Source organism: Notothenia rossii (assembly GCF_949606895.1).
Source record: "Notothenia rossii genome assembly, chromosome: 2".
In the NCBI taxonomy this organism is placed as follows: Eukaryota; Metazoa; Chordata; class Actinopteri; order Perciformes; family Nototheniidae; genus Notothenia; species Notothenia rossii.
This window is the reverse complement of record NC_136904.1, coordinates 14,883,247-14,901,577: the sequence shown is the minus strand read 5'-3', so window position 1 is coordinate 14,901,577 and position 18,331 is coordinate 14,883,247. Positions and strand designations below refer to the sequence as shown.

Below are 18,331 nucleotides of genomic sequence, written 5' to 3'. Positions count from 1 at the left end.
GAATTCCAATGTTAGCTGATACTAATGTAATATGAGGTTCTGTAGAAGTTGGTGAGAAGAGCATCAGGAAGGGAAAAGGCACAGAGTGGTTCAGACTGGCTTCAATGCAATAATGCATGGCTGCAATGAGACCAAAACATGGCTTTGACCCCTGTACCAGCCCTATTTTCTCTGCATCTCCCCAACAAGTTTTCAATTTCGGCACCGTCTGAGTACAGAACTTGATTCTCTAGATCAGAAGCTTCTGCTATTTGCTTCTGGCTTGCTAGGATTGTAAAATATCCATGGCCTTTAGCTCTGGAGGGAAAAAAGGCAGCAAAATGTCATGTAAATATGATTCAGAGGAAGCATTCATAAGAGACAGAGAAGGTGATGCAACTTGTAAAATAAGCCCTATGTGAAAATGTTTTAGAAATGTAAACAATTGTGTTTGAAAAAAACCTGTCATCTATTCTGTCCTACTGTATGTGAGAGCAGGGCTTTACTCTCTATTGACTCTGCCCACTCAGCTGCTGATTATCCCCGGCAACATAATGCACTCATGGGGGAAATGATTGCTCATTTGGTGTATTAGTTTCATACACCCAGTAAAAATTAATCCCCCCTGGCACTAGCTCAGTGGTTTACAGTAAGTCCTGTAGGAGCAGATCCTTGTGGAAATACAGTACATATGCCATGAAGGCATTTCCCATGTTTTTACAGATGATTATAAACATTACTAAAGACTCACATGCACACCTAACGCTTGATATAAGGTGTCTATGAACCATGCTAGGATAAAACCCTGACTCATGGATGGTGTTATTTACATCTGTAGGCTGTTCTAAAAATACATGTAGTCTATGCAAACTTGATAGGTATAGTGACTTGGAAATTTGTGTGTTATTGTGCATTCATAGATGCTCCACTGATGATACGGCCCAGTACACCGCTGTGGCCTGTAACAGCCATGGACAGGCTTCTAGTCAGGCCTCCGTCATCGTCAAGAGTAAGTCCTTCTTTGTGATCACCCTGTATCTGATATGTTGTGACGTTTATCATACTGTCACACCAGAACATGCTAGTGACACTGAATGCATTTATGTTAGATGTGTAAAGTTCATGCTAATTCTGAATTTAAAAAAACCAAACAAATAATTGTCTCTTATTTTCTTTCTGAGTATACCTGTATTCAACCTCTGTCTTAAAATGCTCTGTTTTAGTGTATGTCCCTTAAAGCTATGTCTACTTTTATTTTCAAATGTAGTTATTTTTGGGGTGGAGATACTCAGATGTGGGGAGGTATATATTTTAATGAGCCTGGATGTGACATAGAAACATAGGCGTGTTGAATCCCATGTTTTCTGACCTAGGCAGCCTGAAAACGTTTGTCTGGCTTGCTTTATTTCAGTTTGTGGTTTAATAGGCACTCTACATTCACAATTTTTTTTGTTCAAGCACTGAAAAAGGAAGCTTTTACAAACACGTCACCTTAAACTAACGTGCATTTATTTTTTGGACACGATACAGTTTATGTTGCACAAACAAACAAAGTTAGTAGAAGTGGGAGGGCATAGCTTATACAGGACTAGCCCTCCCGTTAGTCATCCAGTTGCTGGATAAAGTAAAAAAAGATAATTCCGTAAGTAAATACTCACACAGATAAACAAAATTGTATATATACAGTACATACACATACATATGTACACATATATTTCATTTAAATTAGATTGGATACTTCAGGCTGTTATTCTTCCTTTACTGCCATTGCTTACCATCTGTCTGCTTATTCACCAATTTTCTTATTCTTTATTTTTACAAATTGCTACTGTTAATTATGATGACTTTTCTAATCATGTAGGGTTCAGGGTGGAGGAGGAGTCCTGCTCATACGCTTGGTTGCCTTACACAGGTAAGCATCATAATTACCTCCAGCTCCCTCTTAATATGTCCAGAAATGACTGGAGAAGATTACTCGGCTGTAAAAGGTTTCTCTTTTAAAAGTGGTGTGTAAAAAAATAAAAAGATAGCACCAGCCCCACTCATCTCAACTCTGTCTGAGTCTTTTTCTTCATTTTCCCTATCCATCAGCTGCCATGCTTCCCAAGATCCAGTACACTCAAATCCACATCACTTTCCTGGAGAAGTTTGGGCCAGTGTTCGCCACCGAGGGAGATTCTGTCACTCTGACTGCCACCATGACCCTGAGCCCCAACCTGGCCAACCTGCAGCCCGATGCACAGTGGTATAGAGATGGTAATTATTATAAAAAAGCAATTTATGAAAACCTAATTACACTTTAATTGCTGGTAATATATACTGTCTGCCAACGCGACTACCAGACCCAATCTAGTGGACAGCCGGAGGCCCATCAGTGGAAAAACGGAATATGTTACGGAGAGATTTTCATTGCTAATTCATTATAGTAAAGTAGTTAAATAGACTAGCAACTTAATTTAATTTACTGTGTGTCCATAGACATTACTTAAAAAGGTACCATGAGGGATACAAATTCTTAATAAGTTAACCTTTTTGATATTAAAAATCATGATATGCAGTCAGATCTCATGTTTAATTCATAGAAACATATTTCTACTGTGGAATGGAGGTTTCTAAGAAGTATGCGTAAAGGGACGCTGAAGGTATGATCCTGTCTGCTTTCCAGACACGCGTCTGTCTGACTCTAAGTGGGTGAAGATCGTCACCGGCAGAGGCATCACCTCCCTGACTATCCCCAACCTGTTCAAAGACGACGAAGGCCTCTACACAATACGCATGGTCACTAAAGGAGGCACCGCCGAACACGGAGCGTTCGTCTCTGTCTCAGGTAACCAAAACCTACACTGTGGTTTTATTGAATTGAACCCTTTTACTTGTTTATATAGATACTGCTTACTTATAATATGATTACTAAAATGTAACTGTGTCACTTCCTGTGTAGATGGACCTCCCCCAGTCGCCGGTGCACCCGGTGCTCCTATGGATATTAAGATCCACGATGCCAACAGGGACTATGTCATTACGTCATGGAAGCCCCCAAATACCACCACAGAGGGACCAATCCTGGGATACTTTGTGGACAAGTAGGAGTTACTATTTGAATCATCAATAAAAGATAAACTGGCCAACATAAAGCGTGATTCCTGGAAGTAATCACATAGAGTTTGCTTGACTGTCTGTGCAATGGAAGTGTTTCTGTCCTTAGGTACAGCGAGTCTTTTCTTTTTCTCTATACCGAATACTTTTTCTGTACTTCTCTGGCCATTTTCAGCTTTATTTTGAAACTCCTTTTTTGATTTGACCTGTCTTTTTACATTTTCCTTTTGTAGATGTGAGGTTGGAACTGAAAACTGGACCCAGTGCAATGATCACCCCATAAAGATCTGCAAATACCCCGTGCCCGGGCTGTTTGAGGGGCACTCGTACTACTTCAGAGTACGAGCCGTCAACTCTAAAGGAGTCAGCAAAGCCTGCCGCATGTCTGAGCCCATCGCCGCGCTGGACCCCACCGAGTTTGAGAGGCTGCATGGTGGGTGTAGCTGGATTAAATAGAAAAATGTCATCCCTGTTTTTTACATTTCATCATGTAAAGAAATATGTGTCCTGTCATGAAAAATGTCACTGCTGTTCTGGTAAGTTTGGATGGGCTGCAGTTAAGTTGCTCTTTGTATGTCGGCGTAAAGCAGCTGTAGTATAGCTATGATGATACTTGAAGACTGGATCTCTGAAGTATAAAAGGTTTAACATTGTGTTTAAATGATTGTGTTTGAAAGATGTGCTCTTTAATGGTCAATGCAGTCCTAAACATCACTGGTCCATCTGTCACCACTGATCGACAACTAACTTTTAAAAAACTGATATGAGATGAACAGTCTTTTTTGCCTTACAGTATTAACTGTACAAGATGAACAATGAGTTATCAGTTTAACTTTAAAATAAATGTAAAGCAGATAGGTAACAATGTTTTTGTTATCCTTTAGCCAAAAGACTTGGAGGAAACCTGGATGTTGTGTCTTACCATGATGAAGTTGAAGGTGAGTTTTATCTGAAACGTAGCTCTATCTGTTACTACAGTATTATTTATATAAGTTCCTTCAAGTATTGTTTTGTACAGAGTAGGTGAACAATTATGTGTCTCACTGTGTAAGTTAACCTTCATCTGCATGTGTGTGTGTGTGTGTGTGTGTGTGTGTGTGTGTGTGTGTGTGTGTGTGTGTGTGTGTGTGTGTGTGTGTGTGTGTGTGTGTGTGTGTGTGTGTGTGTCTGTTTCTGTGTGTGTGTGTGTGTGTGTGTGTGTGTGTGTGTGTGTGTGTGTGTGTGTGTGTGTGTGTGTGTGTGTGTGTGTGTGTGTGTGTGTGTGTGTGTGTGTGTGTGTGTGTTTTTTTTGTGTAGCTGAAGGGAAGCCTCCAGGTGCTGCTTCAGGGATGTGCGCCTCAGAAACCGACAGGACTTATGTTGTTTTGAGCTGGAAGGCCCCTGCGTATTCCAGCAAGGCTCCCATGTGGTACTACATAGAGAAGGTAACAAACAACGTGACACCACTGCTGCTTGGAGTACTAACACACTACCTTGCCAGTACTGCAGGTTCTTCTGTGTGTGATAGCCCTTACCTACTAAATAAAGCGATGTAGTTGGAATTCAGGCATTTCACCTCGTCTGTTTTGGCCCCTTTCATTCTAGTGGTAGAATAAAAACCAGGATTACCTAATCAGTTTATTCATTACCTATTCAAATTAAAATAGTTTGAATTGGTGGATTGTATGTGTGGATGACAATTTACAATTTAAACAATTTAAATAAAATGTCTAAAGCTGACTATTGTCTTAAACACATTCACATCGCTGTCAAAGAAACAAACATATATCCAATGCTGTACATGTATAAGTTAATATTAGCTTCTAACACTGTGGAATACATGAGTCAGGGTTCTTACGGTCATTAAAAACCTGGAAAAGTCATGGAAATTCAAAATGATAATTCCAGGTCCTGGAAAAGTTATGGAAAACAATATGTTTCCCAAAGTTTTGGAAAAGTCATGGAAATGTAACTAAAGTTGCATCAAATATAATTTATATTTTATCTAATCACCGAAATAGTAATACTATAATGATAATAAATACTGTATAGTAATCAAACATAAAATGGCATTTCACTGACGAGGTATTTTGCTGGTGAGAGATTTTAGTTGCTTTAGCCTGTAGAAGCTAGTAAGCCTACTATTTGATTTGTTTTAGATAGGCATAACATGTTTCAGACCTTATTTTCCTGTTCCATGTTAAAATAAACCATTTTCAGTGGTACCGGTGAGGAAGAGTAATTTTTTGGTCATGAAAAATTAGGTAAAGGTCCTGGAAAAATCATTGGTGAAAAAGTCTAGGAACCCTGAAGAGTTCCAAGTGCAATAAAGCACTTATGATCAACTGCACTAGGACAGACTATTGGGAACTGACTGTATTAATCTAAACAATTATTAAGGATCTCAAATAAAGCCAGGCTAAAATGAAGCAAAACATGTCATGATTAATGTGTGAAGCTCTACTAACAGCAGGTCTAATCTCTCCCTCTCCCCCCAGAGCCTGGCAGACAGCGGTGCGTGGCAGCGCGTCAACACTCAGGTTCCTATCAGATCTCCCCGTTACGCCGTCTTTGACCTCGCAGAGGGCAAACTCTATCAATTCAGAGTTGTGTCTGCTAATATCTATGGAGCCAGTGAGCCGTCAGAGCCCACCGGCCTCATCCAGACTCAGGAACTCAAAGGTCTGTTTCTTTTGACTATTCGGCAGATGTTGAAAGCAGTTGAATACATCCACAAATAACCTGCTCTTGTGTTTATTAATCAATTATATTTTTCATTATTAATGGTTATATTTTAAACAATGTTTTGTTGTTCTCAGGTGTGCCATCTGCTCCCGGTCAGGTGATTTCTACCAGGGAAACCGACACCTCTGTCCTCATTCAGTGGGCTCCTCCCAAAGAACCCAACAATCTGATTGGCTACTACATCGACCAGTGTGTAAAAGGGTCCGCAGATTGGACTTCGGCCAATCACAAACCTCACAAGAGCACCAAGTATGTTTCTAATGAAAGACTGTTTCTTTAATTGTTAAAGTGTAGGAAAGCACTTCTCATGCCCGTGTTTCTGTTGCAGGTTCGTGGTCAGTGGCCTGACTAAAGGACAGACCTACGTGTTCCGCGTGCAGGCCATCAACGAGCTGGGCCTCAGTGACGAATCCCAGGAGTCCGCCCCTCTCACTGTTAAGGCTGCCCTCAGTGAGTATCCGCCTATTTTTAATCACTATTAATGATGAATGAAAATGATAATAATCTACTTGTTGCTGCACTGTAATGATAAGGATAATTGAAAGTTGTGAAGAATTATTATCGTAATTATTAGCAGTAATTCAGCACTACCTTTTTTCAGCCACCCCCTCTGCTCCTTACGACATCGCATTGCTGAACTGTGACGGCCACTCAGTGGTTCTGTACTGGAAGAAACCCACTCACAATGGAGGATCAAGCATCAAGGACTATTATGTGGACAAAAGACGCAGTGGATCCACCATGTGGAGAGAGCTTCACATCCCACCAGTCACAGAAAGACTTTATAAGGTACATGTTTACCTATCTGTTCTGAAAGCAGTGGTTCCCAACCTTTTCCCTTATTTTAACTGCAGACTTTTTCTAATGTAGGAAAAGCTTGTGTGACAAAGAGTGACAGCTCTGGGAATCAGAGTTTACTTTAATTAAATGTAATATTTAATATTATTCCAAACTTTATAAACGTAATTTAGTTTTCTTCACAGGCATTCTAAAACTACTATGATGGCCAGAAAAGGTTGCATTAAACTCCTTAGAATCAAACGGCCTCATTAACCCTCCAGAAACTTTGGCGACCCCCCCATGGTGGTCCCAAATCCCCAGGTTGGGCATTAAGTGTCTCAAAATGCCAATGACCTGAAGAGGGAACAACATGTTTAAACAGTAATTGAAATACCTGGATGGACTTGGGTGAATCTGGAAAGTGACTTTATTTGTGATTATGATGATTGGCATTTTGGTAACCATGGTTACTCTGCTTGACAGGCTGAAGGCCTGACGGAGGGAGCCGTCTACCAGTTCCAAGTTTATGCAGCCAATCTGGCTGGCCTGGGAACAGCGTCCAAACACTCAGCTGACATCAGCTGTGAGGCCTGGACCATGCCGGAGCCTGGTGAGTGTCATCCTCTGATCGCATGGTCACTGGCAAACTGTAAAACCAGAAAAAATCACGAAGCATATCCAAGTTTTTTGAATCCATGCTCATGTCTTCCATATATCCTTGAGAATAAGGATGGCGAGAGTGTAAGTTGTTAATAAAATGTCCACACAATCAGAAATGTAAATGTGGATTTGACTCCTCTCATCCTGTGTCCTATAGGCCCTGCCTATGACCTGACCTTCAGTGAAGTGAGAGATAGTTCAATGGTGGTTGAGTGGAAAAAGCCTGTCTATACTGGCTCTGGATCAATCACAGGATATCATGTTGAGTACGCCAAGAAGGGCACTTCTGATTGGACCACAGCCAATGAGACGGCTACCAGTCACCGTTTCCTCAAGGTGAGAGCATCTTTAGAAATGATCCATTGGTAAATATTTGAGGTATTTACCAGTATGATTATTTACCTGAAATGTTTTTCTTATAGTATGTCAGAACATTGCAATTTTACACTAAAGTTATTTAGAGCTGAAACAAGTAGAACAATTCATTATTTATTATTAATTTAAATGTGATAATGACAGATTTTTTAAAGCAAAATACTTGTATATCTATAATCCCTAAACCTACACTTTTGTTTGCCTCTGCAGAGTTTCCTATTGGTTTGCCGTGATATTATTTTCAAACTTCCACACATTATGCCTTGTGTTCCAGCCCTTAATGTTTTATTCTCCTCTTGGTCAATGCTGTAATGCACCTACATTAAACTGTGTGACACTGACATCTAGTGGCTAAAGTAAGTAGCTGAGTTATGAAGGTAGATGGATTTTGTTGATCACAGAATGAACAAAGAAAATTAACCAGCCTTAAAAAAAAGCTGGTGTAGCTGATGGATCTCAGAATGTGCTGCTAAATAAATCACCTTACTGTACATATATACAACAGTTTCTGATTAGATGAAAAAACATGCTGCAAAAGCGTAAATGTTTTTGTTTTGATTGATTTAATTGATTATTAACAAACAATTAATAAAACAGATAATTTATAACAATTGAAATGTTGACACACACCAAATTCTGAATATACAGGTTCTTGAACACAACCAATATAAATAGTGTATTCATATGGTCCTACCCCTTCTCTATAACTAATTTAACTAAATATTTGTCATATAAACAAGTACCCTACCCTAATGCCCATTGAGTGTAACCTAAACAATTACCTAACTGTTATCCTACCTCGTTATATTCATATTCTGTACAAACTGTAAATTCCACTGAGACAAATGTCAAATTTGTGATATCGGGCTATATAAATAAACTTTGATTGATACCTATGTCAGTTATTGTACCTGTCAAATGTGCCCAAAGTGAAGAAAATCAAAGCTTAACTCTTTTCACCGACACTTGCTTTTTTTCTTGTCTCTTTGTTTCCTAGGTAACAGGTCTGGAGGTGGGCACTAGCTACGTGTTGAGAGTGCGTGCCGTCAACGCTGCAGGATTGGGCATGGCGTCAATGGCCTCTGATCCCGTCACTGCCCAGACTGTGGAAGGTAACTTTCATTCAGCAACAGTGGGAGATCATCAATGTTTGAAAAAGCCTCTCTTTGAACACAAACAACACAGTCAACAAGGCTCTGCTGGAATCATGCACTCTTTCAAAGCGCTGCAGGCGAGATGAAAGTGAGGAGTGGAGGAGACGGTTGTTAGAGAAATTCTGAAATATAAAATCAACAGACATTTCCTTCTGAGCCTTTCATTTCATATTCTATAATTCACTGCATTCTATGTCATTGTAAATTACTGCTTTATTTTATTGCTATCTTACTATATTTGTATTACATTGTTCTTAATATAGTTCGCTATCTGTGTACTTAAATGCAATGCACCATGACATCAAGTCGAATTCCTCGTACGTGTGAACATACCTGGCAATAAACCAGTTTCTGATTCTGATTCTGTGTGTCTCCGTGTCTCCAGGCTCCCAGGAGGTGTCCTGTGTTGTGGACGAGAAGTCCGGCGACATTGTTCTCTCCTTTGAGTCCTGCCAGTTGAACGAGGGCTCTCAGTTCGTCTGGAAGAAAGATTATAAAGAAGTTACAGATTTCTCCAAAGGAATAGTGATTAAGACCGAAGGCAGCCAGTAAGAGAACACACACACACACACACACACACACACACACACACACACACACACACACACACACACACACACACACACACACACACACACACACACACACACACACACACACACACACACACACACACACACGCACACGCACACGCATACGCATACACACACGCACACACACACACTTGCACTTGTATTTACACGTGAACATTTGGATACTGTAGAAAGATGCCTTTACAAATCTTTAACGTGCTTCATGTGTGTTTCTGTGTCACTCACCTTCATTGCAGTTCTAAGCTGATCTTTAAGAACGCGGATAAAGAGGACTTTGGGACGTACTCTGTTTCTGTCACCAGCACCATGGGAGTGTCTTCCAGCCACACCATCACTACTGAAGGTACTTCTTAATAACAATCAGTGTGTAGGTGTTGCTCTTGTGCAACCCAGCCAAACTCTGACTTTCAAAAATGTACAGATATCCAGTACAGAAAGAAATGACTGCAACATAAATAATGCATACATTGTGTTCCAGTTATTTACTAAATAGACAGATAATTTATTCTTGTTTAAATATTTTCCATCATCTCGTTAGATTTACATTCAATATTTGTTTCCTCCTGCTTTTAAAGTAGTGCATGCCTTGATCATTGAAGAGCCGTGCTGCAACATCCACACATCAGACCTACACTATGTATCTAAGAGCTGAGGCAATGTGTAGGATGAAATAAATATGAACACACTGGCATGTGGGCAACAAACAGTTTCATTACACATCTGATGAATACAGCAGAGCACATTGATTTCTTCAAGCTCGGGGCAGTGTGTGTGTGTGTGTGTGTGTGTGTGTGTGTGTGTGTGTGTGTGTGTGTGTGTGTGTGTGTGTGTGTGTGTGTGTGTGTGTGTGTGTGTGTGTGTGTGTGTGTGTGTGTGTGTGTGTGTGTGTGTGTGTGTGTGTGTGTGTGTGTGTGTGTGTGTGTGTGTGTGTGTGTGTGTGTGTGTGTGTGTGTGTGTGTGTGTGTGTGTGTTAAAACCACGTCTTCCTGACAAAGGGCTTTCTGCCAGGGAATTTCTCAATATTTCTCCTGCTATTGCACCACAGCGCTACCAGGCTATACTTTTATTATTCAGTGTGCCTTACACTGATTGCTTCCCATTTGGCCTACAGTTTTTTTTCAAACCAACTCAAAACACCTAACTCCTGTTATACAAGGATTGATTGTTTTCACCTATCAAAAGGTACTTCTTGAGAAGTCTCCAAAAAACAGCCGCGATCATAGCCAAGACTTATTGTTCTCCCTGTGGCTGTGTCTGCTTCAGTTTGTAAGTGTGTGTGCCTTTATCTGCCTCTCCTTTTAGGCACAATTACAGAAGTGATTTCTCCAACAGTGAACTTGGTTATTGAAGCACCCTTCAAAGAGCATGATCAAATGAAATCTATGTACAAAGTTTAAGGTGCGTTTTAATTGCTTGTTTGGGCCCATGGTTGCATGAAATGAATAGGCTGTCTCTTTTTGTTTCAGAGTTGACAAAGATGCTGGCACTCAGCTATGAAATCAGACACCCAGGTAGTACCTCTGGCCGCCTCTTTGAATCTCTCATAATCTTCTCTTTGTCCTCTGCTGCGTCTAATCTGTTTCACCTACTCTCTCTATTTATCCCCTTCACTCCTTCACTTGTCTTTGTTCTGACTTCCTTTGAACCTTTCACATTTATTTCTTCGTTTTTGAGCACATTTCTCTTTTTATTTGATCCAAAAAGTCTTACCTGCTTTTGCATCACCTGCCTAACCACTATTCACCTCACCTGTTTTTGCCTCCCATTCTCTTCTCTCCTCTCCCTCATAAAGTAACAGCAGTTATTATTACAATGCTTATGACCTGTATCCTTACGTCCACTTCTCCTCTCTTCTAGTCATCCCTCTGAAGTCTGAGTTGGCCTATAAGATTTTGGAGAGAGGCAGAATGAGGTTCTGGCTGCAGGCAGAAGGCATTTCTTCCAAAGTCACCTACAAATTCTTTGCCAACAACAAGGAGCTGTGTGGAGCTGATGTAAGATACGCTGTATTTTAAGGCATGAATACACAGTGAGGAGAAATGGATAAAAACGACTTCCTGCTAAAAGAAATATCTGTCTTTCTTTTTTATATGTGTCCATGATTCAGTCAGCTGCCTGATGCAATAGGTCACAATAAAAACAAATCCATATTCCGTCAATCTGAAAGCGTTGTATGACTATTTTACGACATCTAATTCCATTCTGCAGCCCAACAAGATGGGCCATGACCTCGCTACAGGTATCATTGAGTTCATCTTGGATCATTTCACTGAGGAAGACGAGGGGACATTTACCTGCCAGATCGCAGATGGAGGCGGAAAAGCACAGAGCTCACTGGTTCTGATTGGAGACGGTAAGAGAGGCCAGGGTTAATTCTCACTTTCCAAAAAATCTTAGTTTTTTGTATTTAATTGAAGCTGCTGATGTAGTATTTTCATTCTACATGTGCCGCATTTTCAAATCCTTATTTGTACTCTAATTAGTGGATATGCTGGCACGGCACGTTCAAAATAAACGCAGCCTGTATAAAGTATATGCTGCATGTCTCGCATTAGAAACAACATTATGGAAATGTATTTCGTTAGAAATGTGAGGGTGGGTTTAAGCCGTTACGTTTGAAGGACACTCAGACATTTGAATAAAGACGCTAAAGAAATCATGATTCTACTATTAGCTATTAGCTATCTAATGCACTGACAGCGTCTATAGCAACTGCTGGAGACTCTTTGATCTTCTAATTATCTTCTGTTTATGTGTATCTGTATGTGCACACAGCTTTCAAGGCAGCGCTGGCTGAGGCTGAGTACCAGAGGAGAGAGTACATCAGAGTCAAGGAGGGTAAGAAATACAAAACATCATCCACTCATAAGCCTGTACGAGCTTCTACTCTACTTAGTCTGAGGCCAGCTCACCACTATGTTGCCTTGGAGACCACTAATCTAACGATGAGTGTACAGGAAAGGAGCGGCCGTGCATTACTTCAAGTGGGAGCTGACACCTTAAAAACTCAAAATGGACCCATTTGAAATGTCACTACATGACGAAATGAATCTTATATAAATAGATTTATATAAGAGCTATCATGGGAACAAGCATAGATTCCACTGAGGTATTCCGCATTTTAGAATTTTACCACAATAATGCGGATAACAGAGATCATACAACCAACGTCCACAAGTCATTATTTGTAATCTCATGTCACGGCCTTCCTCTCCTGCCTTCATCCTCCACAGGTCCCCACTTCAGTGAGTTCCTGACACTTCATGTTGGAGAGGACTGCTCCGTCTCTCTGGTCTGCAAGGTAAACACGGCCAAACTCGGTCATTATTCAATATTTAAACACAAAATGTCAATCTGACTTGTTGTGGATAGCTGGTAAGAATCTCTAAGTGCAGGATGTCAAGGTACACCCTGAGTTTTTTTTAATGAAAATAACCAGAATTAAACTCATGATTTTGTTTTGGCTTTGTTAAAACGAAGCACATAATTAAGAACATTTTGAAATGTATCCCTGGAGACAATTTTAAGCCACCATCGGTTTAATCAGTTTGTTAGTTTGGCCCAAGAATACGCATTTTAACAATATAGAAAATCATGTTATGACTATTCACGTCATCCATTTAGAAGAAATAGGCTTTATATGTAGTTAATGTCGGTCATTAGTAAAAGCACAATTTATTTATAAATAATTTCTACAAGTAAAGTTTTCTTAAAAGGGTGGATATTTGAATTTGAGTTTGGGTGGAAGTCTGCCCAAAGTGCAGAGACATGAGATATCTAACCAAATTAACTTTCCACACACCACTGATGTGTTGCATTTTGTAATGATGGTTAATGGCCCTGTTACACTTCATGTGTTATATATCCCTGGCTGCTGTGAGAAATATGTGGTGCAGAACATCGAAACTGGGGACTAATAAGTAACCTTTAAACGGCAGATTAATGGGGAGAGTTAATTGGATAATCTGCTATAAACTATAAAAGAAAATCTCTCCTCCTTTGTAATGACAACTATGTTTATATAAATATGTGTGATTATGTTTTTTATCGCAGGTTTCTAACTTGAAGAAGGAATCAGCGTTCCTCTGGTACAAAGAAGACACAGAGATCGTCCCGGATGTGAAGCCTGACATGACATCAGGAGTCTGCAAACTCCCAATTAAACTGGTAATTCACCTTTGGTGCTGAAATCTTCTGAATGCTATGAAACAGTGTACATGCTTCTGTTTCTAACCATTGGCAGTGGCATTTTGTTCACTGATTTGGGTACAAACAGGTTGCAATGTTACACAATGTAGTCTTTCTCAATGGACACACAATATCAGATTTAAGAATTCAACAAATGTGTGTCGCTTAAATCCCCTGCAATATGTAATGCGCTTCCTCTTTCGTCCCTTTTCCAGTTTTCCCTGAAGACAGCGGGAGTTTATAAGGCCACCATCAGTGACGACAGAGGAAAAGATATGAGCCAAATTGACATATCTGGAAAAGGTTAATATATCTTTCTTTACTTAATCTATCTTTATTAGGGGAGTAATTCACTGACTTGGCAGCTAGCTGGTTTTCTAACTGAGATGTTACTCAAAAGAGTGCTTGATGCTCATTAAAAAGTGGGAGACAGGAAGAAAATATGATCCAAATGTATACACTATATCTGTATGTGGTGATCTAATGAATTTTTAAAACCCCAACTACTGTATAAAAATAGTTCTTGCCATATGACAGCTTGAAAACCTCTAGGCTGTATTTATTACTGAGAAAATCCTTCTGAATGTTCCTGTAGAAGTTTGTGGGAATTGAACTTAAGCTGGTACTTTGGAGTACTTCAAGTCCGTACTCTTTAGGTTTTAATGGCAAACTATAGAATACCATCCTTCAATGACCCTCTGTGTTAGAGGTTAATAAGTATTTAATCCGACCTTAAGGGAGAGATGAGCTCTAATATAATACAGCTCCTCCAATTTGTTTGCCAATTAATGTAAGTGTGGGCTGCCTCCACAGAACAGGAATATTCAGTTATATGGTTTCAAATGAATACAGAGTACTATGGAGACACAAAAACACCTTTGATTTCGGTTTATTTTCCTTACTGAGCTTTTAATGCAGCCACCAGAAGGCAGCAGAGTGGCTCTTTTTCTGACCCGTGTTTTCTACTTCTCTTTTAGTATTTGAAGACGCCATCAACAAGATCAGCCGACTGGCAGGTGGGTATCTGCACACACACAAACATACACACACAGTCATCACATATCTCACACATATCCATATTAAAACACAGAACTAAACACCACCACCCTCTACCCACTGAAGGGATCAAGTGCAAATGATCTCAAAACAATCTCAGCACTTTGATAAGAGATTTGCAGATCCGTCACCACGCTGATATATTTCGGTTTTTAAAACCCCACTGCTACAAACACACACTTATCAGCATGTAGCAGGAGTTGTGGTGCTGGAAGCATTTGGCCATCATGTGGTGAAATCACTTTAAAATTCCAGAGCGCAGTCACAGTGACAGTGTGGAGCAGCATCTTACTCCTATTTTAAGAGACAGTCCCTTGACAGCTCGGGAGAAACTGTTACAGCAGTGTTAGCAGAGGTTTCATTACTGTGATAATGGGAAACCATGGTGATGTGACCAGGTGCACGACACACAGGTACACTTGTAATGTGCAGAGAGAAAAGTAACACGCGGACATAGTGTAGTGCAAAACTACCTTTTTAAAGTTCAAAACATCGCCTGATGTTTAAGCATTTTTATTTAATGCACCGTAAAAACAGTTTGCACTGTGCTTCTTTAGTAAAATGTAGCTCTGCAAGCTGGACCAAGGTGACATTAAAAGGTGAAGTCTTAAAAAACACTTGAAATGGCTGCTGATGGAAGTTTGATTGTATGTGATTAACTCTGAGCAGTGAAGTGCGTCATGTGGCGACTGCGGAGAGACCAGCTTATCCAGCAGCAGATTGAAAACATGTATTTGATCTTCTGTCAAATGCGCCCCCTCACAACCTCTGTCCCCTGCAGGAGCCAGCGCCGCAGAGCTGGCGATTCACTGCACAGCAACAGGCATCCAGCTGCAGTGCCACATGAAGTACTACACCTCCGAGATGAACATCGCCTGGTGCCACGGGTGAGGCATTTACTCAAATAACATTTAACTAGCAACACATATCACTAGGAGAGAAGAAGAACAATTGTGGTTTTAGGAGAATTTCAGTATTATTTTAAGTCCAGTCTAAAAACACGCTGACCACTAACACATTATTTTGCTTTTCTCTCAAAATGAAATGCCAGGACTGGCAAAACCAATTAGCAACATTATAAAACCTGTGATGCCATTTTTTACTAGTGTGTTGCTGCAGTAAAATGGCCCCTTTGTGACAAAAATCCCACCCCTATCCTTTTGTATACAGAGGCAAGGTTAAAAGCTCTCTGTTATACACTGAAGATAATAAAACGTGTAGGGGTGGGATTTCTAAGGGAGGGAAAAAAGATTGAGAGAGTTGACAGAAATAAAGACGGGAACAAATTACTAAAGGGATAGAGAGAAAGGTGACAGGGTAGTTATTTAATTATATAAATAACAAAGATTATGGAGATTACTTTTTTAACCTCTGCCCTTTATTTTGTGAGTATGTATGAGAGGGCGAGGATAGCAAGAAAAGAAATTGCCTAACATTAGGCAGGCATGTAAACATGATTTTCCATTACCTCTGCAACACGCTTCACAAACAAACACCTAACATCTCCTCTCCTCCTCAGTGAGACTAAACTCGCCCACAGTGACAAGATTGTGATTGGAGGAACCCCTGCTATGGCAACCATGGAGGTATTATTGTCTGCTGCACATGCTGAGCAGTGTATGACTCTTAGGTAGATCATACATGACAACAAAAGTCTGTCAGGCAGTGGCAATGTTGCTTCTATGTCCTCAGTGAGCCTTTGTAGAAGTTATACCTCACCAATTCTGAGACAAGTTTGATAGATAATGTCACCTTTAAAAGAGGTAGTGGATGAATACAAACAAACATCATATATGTTCAAATGTATTAAGTTAAATAAACAGCGTATCCTCTTTCGCTTTTAGTCTGAAAGCTTTAACATTGTAACTACCTAGTTTTTAAAGCTTTTTAATCCATGACCTTAAAGTAGAGTCAAACAGCTGGACCCTGATTAGTTATTAATCATTTGATTCATACACAGGTGATTGAGCCACTGGAGAAAGATAAGGGACTGTACTCCATCGTGATCACCGACCCTGAAACCGCACACAAACGCACACTGGACCTCAGCGGAGACGGTCAGTACCTCCCCTTTATCTCTCAGTGTCACTCATTCTTTTCTTTTTTTTTGGTAAAACGGTTCAATTGTGGCTGAACAACAACACAGCCAATTGTTTCTATGGAGCTCTTGGCTCTAGTCTGTAGTTCAAGACTTTCAAGTGATACTCCAACCAAAGCCGTGTCTTTGGAGTATCAAACACTCCTCCCCGTAGACTGCAGTGCGCCATGTGTAGGACTGAAGCTGTGCTCTGTAACAATTCATGATGGTTACAATTAATTCAGATAGAGTATCCACATATCCAAAGAAACACTATCAACCACTCTTAAAGCTTTAAAGTCAACTTTCTCTAAGTTCTTCCATTATGGTCAGTTATGTATTTGACACATGCCATGCACTATTCGCCATCTGAAGTTCAGAATTTGAGCAAATCTATGTTAGTTTACCGCCATTGTTAAAGCCAACCCGTGCTACGCTTATTAGAGAAGAAACAAGCAACTTCTCAGACTGGGTTTCAGCGTTCCTTTACTCAAAAGGTAGATTTTACGTAAAGTATCACTCTGACATTGTGACAATGAGTTTTGTGTAATGTATATTTTTCTTTGTCTTTTACAGTATATGAGAAAGCCTTCGCTGAGTTCCAGAAACTCAAGTAAGAATACACTCTGAAATATATTCCTTAACGGTGCCTTTCTGTGCATGCTTCCATTGGAGTTCTCTGCTTATGATGAATCATTGTTTACTTCACTTCTGAACTTACGGTGATTCATCACTGCACCTGCTCGCTAAAAGTAATGGTGATGATTGCCCAGAATGCTTTGTGCTCATAAACCGAAAACCACATTACTCACCCTAGTTTCTTTATAAACGTAAGCACAAACCTTTTAGCATAAATACATCTTGTGGCCTCACTAAGTGGTTTAGAGTCTATTTAATTATAAAATATAATGACGTATGTATGATGACAGTTTGAACTGCTACTGTCAAATTGTTCTTTAAAAAAACTTTAACTTAGCTATTAGTTTTTCTTAACTTTGCTTTTCGAAAAAAGCATAAATGTTTGCATTTGATGTATTTGTAAACACTGTGATTTGAGCTAAAAATCAATGTTAAAAATAGAAGCAGTCAGGTAGCTGCGATCCTTTCGGGTCCTTTGGCTAATTGGGCCAAAGCAAAATCCCACACACTGAATTTGGCAAATCCATCTAGAAAAATCAATTCAAACTCTAAACACAGCATGCAGAGTGGAAATTGTCCAAATCCCTTTTCTAATTAACATTCAAAGAGAGACATTTTAGCACAAGCTTTTACAAACCAATTGAAACAAGTGGCACCCTGCTGCCCTTTGATTGAGCGTCAATCTGCCGAGAGGAGAGTGGAGTTCCCGAACCATCTGGTCCTGCGGCTGACCTCTGCTCCGGCCCGCTGCCCGACAGCCTCACCCTGTCGCTACAAAGAAACGTCCCCTCTCCCATGGAAAGCATTCTGTTACGTCCCTGGGAAAACCACAGAATTATGAGGTTTGACAATACACCCCAGAATACCGTGTGGCGAACCTTCTGACCACTGCTACCGACACAAAAGCGGAAAATGAATAATTTGTAGTCCGTGAACAGAGCCAGGAAGTGGAAACAGACCAACAGAATACTCCGTACAACCAGAACATTTACACTACAGGGTTAGATTAT

General features: G+C 40.1%; 1 protein-coding gene across 3 annotated transcripts in view; it reads left to right on the top strand.

Moving 5' to 3' along the window:
- Positions 1-18,331, top strand: part of myom2b (myomesin 2b) — a 28,628-nt gene that overhangs the window by 7,148 nt on the left and 3,149 nt on the right. For all 3 annotated transcript variants that reach the window (XM_079667307.1, XM_079667309.1, XM_079667308.1), the window contains 29 exons: positions 900-988; positions 1,841-1,891; positions 2,071-2,235; positions 2,645-2,806; positions 2,921-3,062; positions 3,309-3,508; positions 3,960-4,013; positions 4,372-4,499; positions 5,553-5,736; positions 5,874-6,048; positions 6,128-6,249; positions 6,401-6,588; positions 7,063-7,189; positions 7,397-7,575; positions 8,612-8,726; positions 9,154-9,316; positions 9,598-9,704; positions 10,828-10,872; positions 11,219-11,355; positions 11,570-11,714; positions 12,137-12,199; positions 12,595-12,662; positions 13,415-13,528; positions 13,765-13,852; positions 14,527-14,565; positions 15,387-15,492; positions 16,125-16,191; positions 16,566-16,662; positions 17,259-17,295. In XM_079667307.1, the coding sequence (XP_079523433.1) occupies positions 900-988; positions 1,841-1,891; positions 2,071-2,235; positions 2,645-2,806; positions 2,921-3,062; positions 3,309-3,508; positions 3,960-4,013; positions 4,372-4,499; positions 5,553-5,736; positions 5,874-6,048; positions 6,128-6,249; positions 6,401-6,588; positions 7,063-7,189; positions 7,397-7,575; positions 8,612-8,726; positions 9,154-9,316; positions 9,598-9,704; positions 10,828-10,872; positions 11,219-11,355; positions 11,570-11,714; positions 12,137-12,199; positions 12,595-12,662; positions 13,415-13,528; positions 13,765-13,852; positions 14,527-14,565; positions 15,387-15,492; positions 16,125-16,191; positions 16,566-16,662; positions 17,259-17,295 (3,357 nt within the window). The remainder of the gene's footprint in view (positions 1-899; positions 989-1,840; positions 1,892-2,070; positions 2,236-2,644; positions 2,807-2,920; positions 3,063-3,308; positions 3,509-3,959; positions 4,014-4,371; positions 4,500-5,552; positions 5,737-5,873; positions 6,049-6,127; positions 6,250-6,400; positions 6,589-7,062; positions 7,190-7,396; positions 7,576-8,611; positions 8,727-9,153; positions 9,317-9,597; positions 9,705-10,827; positions 10,873-11,218; positions 11,356-11,569; positions 11,715-12,136; positions 12,200-12,594; positions 12,663-13,414; positions 13,529-13,764; positions 13,853-14,526; positions 14,566-15,386; positions 15,493-16,124; positions 16,192-16,565; positions 16,663-17,258; positions 17,296-18,331) is intronic.